Raw genomic sequence first — 11,411 nt, forward strand, 5'->3', positions numbered from 1 at the left:
GATACAGAGTCTCCTGTGTCAGTTTTTCAGATCACATAGAATTGGACATGAGGATGTGCTTTTCGCAAGTGGTTTTTCTGCTGAAAAGTCTAAAAAAGCAGAGTGGTCATTCCTCACAGGGATAAAATACTAGTCTCAGACAGTAACAGCATCTGGTTGGGCAAGTGTAGTTCCTCATGGTGGGGCCAGGATGGGGAGGCCCCAGACATTCTGGGCAGCGTTCTGCTGAGGTCCCCTTGGCAGCCTCAGACCTAGTACCAGCACATCTTTCCCCCTTTCCCATCTCTACTTTCCCTGGTCCTAGCCTCAGGAGGCTGTAGGCAAATCCCACCCACGTGGTGAGCCCCAAATCAGCTGCCCAATATTTATCCCCTACCCCAAGTTCCAGAAATGCTCTTAGAAAAATCACCTCTAAGAAAACATCTCCCTTTCCCAACTCTGGCTTTGAAGGAAGGAAGCTGGGGTGTGAACACACAGCTACTAACCAGGTTCCCTCCCACCCTCCCCATGAAACCTCATTCTATTCATCCATTTGATAGACATGTAAGGAGCTTCTTCTATATGCCTGACATTGTTCTCTCTGCTGGAAGCAAAATGGAGGCTCACAGTAACAGTAATAACCAACAACTACCACCCCCCCCCAAACAAACAAACAAAAAATGTCCCACTGTTCCAGCCTTCAAAACCCCCTAGCAGTTACAACACAGAATGATTGGGCTAAGACAGGAGTGAGAACAGGATGCTGGAGGGACACAGCATGGGGCCAACTACCCAATGGGATGAGCGGTAGAGGAGGTTCCATTTGAACTGGAAATGGGAAGGGAAGAGGGCTGGGGAGAAGTATCTTGTCTCTGTTCGGGAAGGGGGTGAGTGGAGGGAGAAGGGAGGGAGGAGGACAGACAGGAGGAGGTGACCCACTGTTCTCCACCCCCCACTGGAGTGGGGAGGCTGTGTTGAGCATGAGAGGGTGAGGAGCCATGAGGGGAAAGCCCAAGGAAAATGAGGCATCTCCTTCCCTTGGGGTCATTGTGATTTCAGACATCCTCAGCTTCCTCCCCTGACCCGTTCCTCTCCCAATCTCAAAGGCTGCAGCAAAACTACAGACCTTAACCACTTGGGTTCAAAATCATCTCCATTTTAAGGTTGGGAAGCTGAGGCCCAGAAAGGTGAGTTGACTTGCCCAAGGTCAAACAATCTGAAAGTGTAGAGCTGTGTTCTCCTGTTCCTCATACAAAACTTTAAAAATGTTTTCAGTGAGGGACTTCCCTGGTAGTCCAGGGCTTAAGACTTTCAGCTGCCAGTTCAGGGGGGCTCAAGTTTGACTCCTTGTCAAGGAACTAGATCCTGCATGTGACAACTAAGCCTCGGGGCAGGTGCAGCCAAATAAAAACAAACAATGTTTTCAGTGAGTTTCTTTCCTTCATGAAGGTCTAAGAAGTTGGGGGCATCTGAGCCCTTTGCAAGGACACAAGAACTCAAGGGTGTGCAGGGAGCACCTCTGTTATACCCACAGGCCGATTTTAAGGAAAAACCTACCCCATTAACCTAGCCAGAAACCTATCCGTGTCTGGCTCTAAACCCTAACGGGTATGTAGCAGCCCCTTTTCCAGCCACATGAGGTCAGCATTGAGTCACTAACTGCTTCCAGCACCTAGTCTGCACTCTGATAGGAAGCCCTTCTGAATACAATTTAGGAATGGGGACAGGGACCACGGCAGTGTCATCTGGAAAGATGACCTGGGCACTCTGACTCAAGTCACAGCATGATCAGGGTCCTGACTTCACTCCCTCAGCCACACCCAGTCTTCTGCAAGGTCCTCTTCTCTCTCTTGTTTTCTGGTTCCCTTTGTCATGCTCCCACTCCCCATCTCTGCCCACTCCAGCCAGACTCATCTTCAGGAAACAGGCCCAGTTGCTATGGTGACCAGCTGGTCAGCTGGCTCCTTCCACAGCCCCCTTTTTTCTCTGGGCTTCCAAGGAGGGGTAATGCATGTGTATGGAGAAAGGGGAGGTGGTCTTTTATCTCTTGAAAGCTCTGGGGTTGGCCAAAAGAAGTTGAGAGCTATCTCTCTTCTGAAGCCCCCTGCAGTGGAGTGATGAAGGCAGTGGGGCTGGGGAACAGGAGGAAGATTAGAACAACTAAATGGGGAGTGTGAAGATCCTATCTGGGTTAGGAAAGGCCAGGATTAGGACCTCTGCTCTCTATCTGCAGTAAGTACTGAATTAGGTGAAATGAACTGAAACCAGAAGAGGAGTTAGAATTAGTTGTGGGCAGGACTTCTCAAAAATTATGGGTAGGAGAGAGACATTGGAATGAGCCAACGAGATTCCTCCTCTGCCATGGGGATGAAGGAGAATCATGCCTTTTGGGACCATACTCCCCCTAGGTTTGGGCAGGGAGGATGGACTCACTGACCTGGGGAGGATCACACAGGCTGGGTAGTACTGAAGTGACAGGCAGACCAAGAGCCCCCTTCAGCTTCCCTGGAAAGAGAAGAGTAGTAACATGGAGACAGGACCAAGAGTAGGGAGGTGGGTGTGTGGGTGAAGGTAGAGGCTCTTCTGCCCCAGATGAGGGGCAGGACCGTCAGCAGAGCAGTGGGCTTGTCCTCTATTTCCAAAGATCAGATATCCAGGTTTTGCCTCAAGCTGACCTCCAACCCCTGAAGATCCCCATGGACATTTGAATGGGAAAGGTCTGGATTCTAGGACCACTCTGTGAGTACCAGCGGGTGACCTTGAGAAAGTCCCTCACCTCCTCTCTGCCTTGGTTCCTTGTGGGTAAATGGGGAAAGTCACTATATGTCAAAGACTAAGGTAGCGCATGACACACAACAGGCTTCCTTGGTGACTGTGCACACACAAATGGGTCAAGCATAGCCTTTATCTTATTTTTTCATAATGACAGGCTTCCGTGTCCTTCTTCCCTGTTAGATTTTGTGCTCCTTGAAGATGGGAAATTGTATTTTGCATTTCTATACAGGGAACAGTAGGTTCTTAATACTTTCTTATTGAATGGATGCATTCAGGAATGAATGAATGGCAGCTTTCTTTCTGCCCCTAACTGGGGTGGGAAAGAGCACTGTGGGTGGATGACATGAAGAGACAGGCGACCTGCATGTGGCCTCTGACTTGGCCTCCTACACTCAAAGTCAGAGCTTTAGAGATTGTTCAGTCAACTTTCTCACTGCACAAATGGGGAAACTAAGGCTCAGAGAGGGGAAGGCATTTGCCCAAGGTCACACAGCTAATGACAGAGCCCGGATTAAGAATCTCTTCTCAGGTTTCCTGATCTCCAGTCTAGGGCAATGTACACACTTCATTGCTTCTCTGGGGTTTTTCTTCTAGGATAGAGAGCTAGTTCGGTGAAGGCTGGTTTCAATATCCTCTCTTCTGCCCTCTGCTAGTCCTTCCTCACATCCAGCTCCAATCCTTTCCTTTTCAGCCTTTCCCAACCTTGTTCAGCTGGGTCTGGCCTCTTAAGTCCTGCCTTAACCCTTTACCATCCAACTGGGAATGGGGATCTTGCCTAGGGTTCCCCAACTCAATTTCCTCTCCCCACTCTCAGCCCTGGGAACTTGCGAGAACGAACGGTGGGGAGGGATGTGAGCTGGCCGCTGGCGCCCCCTCCGCGAACAGACGGAGGAGTTTGGGCTTAGTTTTCTCCTCCTCGGAAGAAGGATGGCGGCGGTGAGGGTAGTGAGCGGGGCTGGGAGTGAGGAAGGGGTGCCGGGAGCCCCTGTTGCTTGTCCCTTTTGGGGTGGCTGTTAGGTAGGCTTGGGGAAGGCGGAGTTTGGGGGGCCGGGGGCGGGGCTCCTGTGCTGGGAGGAAGAGGGGGGGCGCGCTGGCTCCAGCTCCGCTCAGACAAAAGGCGGCGGCGGGAGCGGGCGGGAGGCGGAGCGGCGCCGCGAGGGCCTCAAGGTGACACCCGCCCCCGGCCCCGGCCCCCCCAGCCCGGCCCCCCAGCCCGCCTCCCCATCCCCATCCCCAAGCCCCTTACCCGTGGAGCCCTTTCCAGGCCCCCTCCCCCCGGCGGGGGGTGGGGAGCAGCGAGGGCCCCGCCCCCTCCCGCCCCCCTCCCCAGGGCCGGCGCAGGATGCCCCCGGCCCCCGGCAGCCCCCCGGGAGGCCCTGAGCTCGACGCGCCCCCTCTACGCCATGTCCCCCCCTGGCTCGGCCGCGGGAGAGAGCGGCGGCGGCGCCGGCGGCGGCGGTGGCGGCCCCGGGGTCCCGGAGGAGCCCACGGCGGCGGCGGCTACGGACGAGGGCCCCGCCCGAGAGGAGGTGAGAACCGGTGGCGCCCCTTCCCAGGGCGCGGTCGTCCCTTCCCCGGGCGTGGCGCCCCTTCCCCCGCCGGTTCCGCCGCAGCGCGCCCGGCGCCCCGCACCCCGAGCCGGCCGCCGCAGCCGCAGTCCCGCGCCGCTGCCCCCGCCCGGCGGCCGGAGCTGTCCGCGGTGTCGGGGAAGGGGCCGCGTCGGGGGCGGGGCTCGGGGGGTCCCGGGCAGGGGGAGGGGCCTAGGGGCGGAGCCTCGCGGACCCCGGGTGAGTAGGGGTGGGGACGGTAGCCGGGATCCTATCTCGCGGAGGGAGATGCTCTTTAGAAGGCCAGGAAGGGTGACTTAGAGGGGCTGCGGAAGGCAGGAGAGTACCTGCCAGGTCCACGGAGGAAACGGTGGTGTTACCTGAGCTGGGGTCCTAAGAAGGTCAAATGTGAGCAGAAGCCATCCCCCCTGAGGTCACTGGGGCTGTGTGGGGGGGGACGTGCGCCTCTTTCATCCAAGGTCCGTGTAGCACCCCCCTCCAGGGGACTCCCAGGAATCTTTCCGGGTGTTGGTACCGAGCATACCTACCCCTCGTTGGGGGCATACTAAACCTGGAGACAAAGCGATGAAGGAAAGTACCAGGGGCTCCCCAGTCTCCCATGCACGCTCCCGCACACACTGCACTGGGGCAGAAGCACACAGGCGGGACCTGCAGGGAGGGCCCCTGTCACACGCACGCTCACTGGGACAAGCACACACTCATGCAAGTGGGCATGCAAAGGGGCACACATGCACCCCCCAAGGGCGAGGCTCTCACAAAGGCACATGCACCCTAATCTTGTCTGCATGTGCTGAGTACTACTTCCTAAGCCAGCCACCTATCTGTACTTCCAGATCTTTCCTTGGATTTCACACCAGTCCAGGGCCCACTGCCTGTTATTGTGCCTTTCCTCTCTCCACCTTCGCTCCCTTCCCCTGGGGAGCCTCCAGGTCCAGGCAGGGGAATGGAAAGAATAAGTCAGGATCTCAGCAGGAGGGTGTGTGGAGGGTTCCTAAAGCTAGACAGTGGGGGGAGCAGATGGGGGGAGCAGAGGGAAAGCCCAGGTCGCCACCAGACATCTGACTCAGGATACTTGTCCTTGAGTGGCTGTGGGTGCCAGCACCCAGAGTGCAAAGAGAATGAGGCCCTGCTTTCAGGAGCACCCAGTCTAGTGAAGGAGCCAGACACATAAACAACTCACCGGGACCACCGCAGGGCAGAACATGATTTAGTGCTTTAAGAAGCCTGGGTACCGAGAATTGTTTTCTCTTGTCAAAGAGCTGGGCCACAAATATCTTCCTCCTTGCCTCCCACCCCCACCCCCGTCTCCCATCCCCTCTCCCCAGCCATATGCCTCTGCCCTTCTGGATGTTTCCTCCTGGACCACCTGCTACTCAGGGACACAGACCCCCTGCTTTCCATCTTAGAACAGGAGTAGGATGTTAAGGAGACTTGCCAGGGACCTGGGGTCCAGAGCCTGGGGAAGGAGACGGCGTTTGGGGTTTCCTGGGAGTTATGAGGGAGGTGGATGGGTCCGAGGAAGTGGCTCCTCCTAGGTTCTGAAAGAAGGGAGGGCCCCACCTGTGAAGTGGGAAGGGGATGTCAGTGGGCCCCTCCCTCCTTTCCTAGAATACCTGGAAGGGGTCCGGGCTGGGGACTTGCCTTCGCTGATGCCTGTCTGTCCTCCCTGTCTTCCCTACCCACACCTTCTCCTGTTTCACTGCCATCTTTGTATGTCTTTGGACTGTTCCTCTGGGTGCCATCCTGCCCATCTGTGTCTTCTTTGCTATCTGGGCCTTCTCCCTCCACCCCTGGCTTTGATCCCTCTGCCTCTTGGGGTATCTCTCTCTGAACTTCCCCAAACTGGCATTCCGTTCCTTTTTCCTGTCCTCATGGCTCACTCTGGGTCACTTCTGTGTTTATCTCTGATCCTGGCCTCCCATCTTGGTCTGACTCTTCTCTCCACGTCCCTGTCTGTCTCTGCCTGTCATCTCGGGTGCTGGCCTCTGGCCCTCCCTTCCCGCATTCATCTCTGTGCTGGGTCTTGCCACTCCGTCTCACTCCCCAATCATCTCGGCCCTTTGCCTGCCCATCTGAGCAGCAGCGTCCCATCCAGCCCTCTTTCACCAAGTCCCTCTGCCGTGAGTCCCACTGGAAGTGCCTGCTGCTCTCGCTGCTCATGTACGGCTGCCTGGGGGCGGTGGCCTGGTGCCACGTCACCACGGTGACCCGCCTCACCTTCAGCAGCGCCTACCAGGGCAACAGCCTCATGTACCACGACAGCCCCTGCTCCAACGGCTATGTCTACATCCCCCTGGCCTTCCTGCTCATGCTGTATGCCGTCTACCTGGTGGAGTGCTGGCATTGCCAAGCCCGCCACGAGCTGCAGCACCGGGTGGACGTGAGCAGCGTGCGAGAGCGCGTGGGCCGCATGCAGCAGGCCACGCCCTGTATCTGGTGGAAGGCCATCAGCTACCACTACGTCCGCCGCACGCGCCAAGTCACCCGATACCGCAATGGAGACGCCTACACCACCACCCAGGTGAGGAGCTGGAGGGGAGCACAGGCCGGTCCAGATGGGAGGGGGGAGGGCTGGGACCCTGCCCGACTGTCCCCAGGGGGAGCACAGCCCGCAGTGAGCTCTTGTGAGCACTGCCACAGAAGAGCAATAACCACCACCATAAAAATAACAGCAAACACTAGCAGACAGGTTCTGCTCTAACTACTTTACCAATATCAAAGTTAAACAGCTAGTGTGTGGTGGAGCTGGGATTTGAAGCCTGGCAGTCTGACTCCAGGATCTGTGTCTCTGGAGATGATAAGATCCTACCTGGCTCCAACCGGGAGCTAAGCCAGGACAGGCTGAGGGTTCGATCAGGCGCCGAGAGCCGCCATGGGGCGGACGAGGGTGAGCGGACTGAAGCGACCCCGCCGCCTTCCCCGGCGCCGCAGGTCTACCATGAGCGCGTGAACACGCACGTGGCCGAGGCCGAGTTCGACTACGCGCGCTGTGGCGTCCGCGACGTGTCCAAGGCGCTGGTGGGGCTGGAGGGCGCGCCGGCCACACGGCTGCGCTTCACCAAGTGCTTCAGTTTCGCCAGCGTGGAGGCCGAGAACGCGTACCTGTGCCAGCGCGCGCGCTTTTTCGCCGAGAACGAGGGCCTGGACGACTACATGGAGGCGCGCGAGGGCATGCATCTCAAGAACGTGGACTTCCGCGAGTTTATGGTGGCCTTCCCCGACCCGGCCAGGCCGCCCTGGTACGCCTGCTCGTCCGCCTTCTGGGCCGCGGCGCTGCTCACGCTGTCGTGGCCGCTGCGCGTGCTGGCCGAGTACCGCACGGCCTACGCGCACTACCACGTAGAGAAGCTCTTCGGCCTGGAGGGCCCCGGCTCGGCGGGTGGCAGCGCCGGCGGCGGCCTCAGCCCCAGCGACGAGCTGCTGCCGCCGCTCACGCACCGCCTGCCGCGGGTCAACACGGTGGACAGCACGGAGCTCGAGTGGCATATCCGCTCCAACCAGCAGCTGGTGCCCAGCTACTCGGAGGCAGTGCTCATGGACCTGGCGGGGCTGGGCGCGCGCTGCACTGGGGGAGCGGCCGGTGGCTACGCCCCCACGTGCCGCTACGGTGGGGTGGGTGGACCGGGAGCGGCGGGCCTGGCCCCGTACCGGCGCAGCTGCGAGCACTGCCAGCGCGCCGTCAGTAGCTCGTCCATCTTCTCGCGCAGCGCCCTGAGCATCTGCGCCAGCCCGCGGGCCGCCCCCGGGCCCGGAGGAGTCGGGGCGGGCTGCGGGGGCAGCCGCTTCTCTCTCGGCCGCCTCTACGGCTCGCGGCGCAGCTGCCTGTGGCGCAGCCGGAGCGGGAGCGTCAACGAGGCGAGCTGTCCCACCGAGCAGACGCGACTGTCCAGCCAGGCCAGCATGGGGGACGACGAGGAGGACGACGACGAGGAGGAGGCCGGGCCGCCGCCGCCCTACCACGACGCCCTCTACTTTCCGGTGCTCATCGTGCACCGGCAGGAGGGGTGTCTGGGCCACAGTCACCGGCCGCTGCACCGCCACGGCTCCTGCGTAGAGACTTCACTGTGACCCCGGGTCCCGGGACCGGCCCGACGGTCTCCTCCCTGCCCCTTGCCGGGACGGCGCGTCCCGCGGGTGGAGCAGGGGGAGTCACGAGTGTGGCCGAGGCCGTGCTGGGAACGGCGAGGGTGGGGAGGTGGGAGGCGAGGGGGCGCGGGCCAGACTCAGACGGGGCCGATCCGACCCCCCCCCCCCACTTCCTGTACATAAAGAGACAGCTGGGGGGAGGGGAGACAATCCCACCCCCGCAGAGCCGTCTCTTCCAGGCCTGCCCGCCCCTCAGTTCCTAGGGGGTCACCTCCCTTTCCGACACACACACTCGCACATTGGCGATTCCCTGTCCCGCCTTTCAATGGATCCAATGACTGTTACCTGGCGACTGCGCCCTGGAACCCGCCTTGGGCTCCGTCTCCAGGGAGAGGCCCTCGCTGTGCAGCTGGGGAGGTTTGGAGGCCCGGGGGGGGAAGCGCCGGCCGGCTTTCTTTCCTCGCTGCAGCCTGATCCTGCGGGGGCCTCACTCTACCAAGGGGGCAGTGGTTCGGAGAACAGCAGGGCTGGCTTCCAACCAAGCTAATGAATTCAGTGGGTCTGAGGCCGGGGCCAGGTGTCAGCCGCGGTACTCCATCTCAAAGCCCTGGAGATGTTGCTCTCTTCTTCTTGGCGCTGGCCCCGACAAGATCCGAAGATCGGGGTTTCCTTTCCGCCACTCCCACCGCTGTTGTTTATCTCCCTGGGCCCCCGGGGGGTTGGGTCCTGGGGGGACCTACTCACCACAGCTCTTCTTCCCCAGCCTGCTCCCTGGCTCTGAAGAGCTGTTGCCAGGGTGAGGGGGAAGGCAAACTGTGGAGGGCAGTGCACCTCAGTCATTTAAACTTCAGCCTCCTTGCCTCGGTTCTGGGAGGGCACCCCCTTCAGGCGGCATTCCCTTAAGCTGACCAAGGCGTCCGACTCAGCGGGGAGACTAGGAGACAGGCCTGGGTGACAACAGAGAACTCAGGAAGCAAGTGGGAGTCAAAGAGGAGAGGATTACGAAAAGATCCTCAAAGGTGGGGGTGTCAGTGGGGGCCGACCCTTGGCTCCCCCGTGTTCGTGGGGAGGAGTGGATAGTGGTCGTCCACAAGCTGAGCCTCTGCGGGGCTGAGGACCTTGTCACGAGCCCAGCAGGAAGCTCCGTTCCATTGGCGGGGTCAGAGGCAGGAATTTTCTAAATCTTGCCCCATCCCTCTGTCCTCCCCTAGCCCGTGAGCTGAAGCCCTGCTGTGTGTCCCAGGGTCTTCAAAGGGGCATGCTGTCACCACCCCAGGGCGCTGGTCCCTTGTCCTGTCCCCCCACCGCTCCTACCCTGATGTGCTTCCGTGTGCATGTCTGTGTACAAAACCCCTGCCCGCCCAGCTCCCCTGGCTAACGTTTTCCCAGCTGACTTAGCGCCCAGGGAGTGAGCTCACATTTGCAGCCGGAGAGGATAACCCTCAGCCTCGACATGGCTCGCCGCTGATGATTCTCACTTCATCTGAGCCATCAGAGCCGCTCCTCTCCCCTCTTCCTCCAGCCTGGCCAGGCCCACACCGCCCGGGGCGTGGCCTCCACCTATGCAACATCTCTGGCTCCCCTGCTCCCCTTCCCTGGGCAGTTGGGGGTGCACAGATTGTGGGGACACCATGGCCTGTGGCGCATTGGGGTTGAGCTTAACTTTCAGGTGGAGATGGCTGAGTGGGAAGGGGAGGAGGCCGGAGAAGGGGATGCTTGGGCAGGAGGGGACAGCTGCCCACTAGGTTTCCCTGGGCAGCAGTGCCCACCTACCTGCCAGCACTGTGCTCTTCAGGGGCCTGGGGGTTGGAGCACCCCTCTTTCCTTTGAATGGATGTCTGCGAGGTACAGGTGGCGAGCTGTGGCCTTGGCACCCAGTTCTTGGCCAGCTGGCACCCGGATGTCACACCCTTGTCTGGGGCATCCTGGCCACCTCATGGCTTTGGGGAGGGAGGAACTCAGCTCCCTGCCTCAGGCAGATGCCTGAGACAGAGCTTGAGCTGGGAGGAGGGGAGAGGGGAGGGGCTGTGATTATTTTTGCCTGTATTGACCATTTCTGCCTAGGTCCTCTCACACTGACAGCCTCACACCTCCCACATACGCACAGACTTAGAGAGAAACCAAGTCTTTGGTCTATTTTCTTGGTAGCTTTATTGATTGCCAGGGAAAACGAAAACCAGAAAAATTAATCTCTAAAATTAAACTTTACACTGAATGTTCTTGTTTCTCTAATTAGAACCTCTGCTAGCAGCTGTGGCTATGTACACTCACACACTCACACACACCCTCACACCTGCAAGTTTGCACTCCGGAACTGTCAGAGGGTGTCAGGCACAGACAGACTTGAAGTTGCCCAGACAGGCACACATGTGCGGTCACTCCCAAGCCCCCTTTGGTGCTCTGTTCCGTGCCTGCTTGTTGGAAGGAGTCCCTGGAAAGCGCTCCTAGGCTGTGGTTGCAGCCTGTGACCCACCCTTTGGAAACGGGGCTGGGGGTTCAGTCTGTGGAGGATGGGCCCTGGGGCTCAGCCTGAGTCCATCGGGCAGATCCTCTCATGGCCTCATGGGGAGATGTGATTCCTGTGGGTGTGGCCCCAGGGCGGGTGGTCGTAGAGTGATGGGGACTCGTGGAGGGTGCCTGGAAGGTTTCATGTGTCCTGGGACAAGGGCTTGTGGGGTGGGCTGGGCCTGGCTGGGAAGAAGACAGGTCTCTGTCAACTGGGTGCATCACACTGTGGCCTTTCTGTCGTGGATTTCCAAGCGCAAAGATTGTATAAATCAAACTGGTGGATAATAAAGTTGCAGATGACTCACTGACTTCCCTCCCAGGGTCACACCTCTCTCACCATCTCCCAGTCCTGTGAGCAACTCTTTGGGGAGGCCGCTGGGTCTGAGCCCCTCCCATCACCTCTGTTTCCTCCTGCCCAGGTTGGGGGTGGGGTGGACTAGGGCTGGCATGACCTGCAGAACTGGAAGACTTAAGCAGAGTCAAGTAAGAGGGAGG

The 11,411-nt window shown here is 59.3% G+C and overlaps 1 protein-coding gene across 1 annotated transcript; it reads left to right on the top strand.

Moving 5' to 3' along the window:
* Positions 1 to 4,157: 4,157 nt before the first annotated feature.
* On the top strand, positions 4,158 to 11,215 carry TMEM151B (transmembrane protein 151B). The gene is made up of 3 exons (XM_061146836.1): positions 4,158 to 4,283; positions 6,403 to 6,843; positions 7,254 to 11,215. The coding sequence occupies exons 1-3, from the start codon at positions 4,158 to 4,160 to the stop codon at positions 8,388 to 8,390; spliced, it is 1,704 nt and encodes a 567-aa protein (XP_061002819.1). The 3' UTR covers positions 8,391 to 11,215.
* The last annotated feature ends 196 nt before the right edge of the window (positions 11,216 to 11,411 follow it).

This window comes from Dama dama, chromosome 7, assembly GCF_033118175.1.
Source record: "Dama dama isolate Ldn47 chromosome 7, ASM3311817v1, whole genome shotgun sequence".
Lineage (NCBI taxonomy): Eukaryota > Metazoa > Chordata > Mammalia > Artiodactyla > Cervidae > Dama > Dama dama.

Excerpts from the sequence above, each read along its gene's own strand:
- TMEM151B (XM_061146836.1), top strand. The coding sequence starts at position 4,158 with ATGTCCCCCCCTGGCTCGGCCGCGGGAGAGAGCGGCGGCGGCGCCGGC. Across the intron at positions 4,284-6,402 it reads AGGGCCCCGCCCGAGAGGAG|CAGCGTCCCATCCAGCCCTC; the intron begins GTGAGAACCGGT and ends CCATCTGAGCAG. Across the intron at positions 6,844-7,253 it reads ACGCCTACACCACCACCCAG|GTCTACCATGAGCGCGTGAA; the intron begins GTGAGGAGCTGG and ends CCGGCGCCGCAG.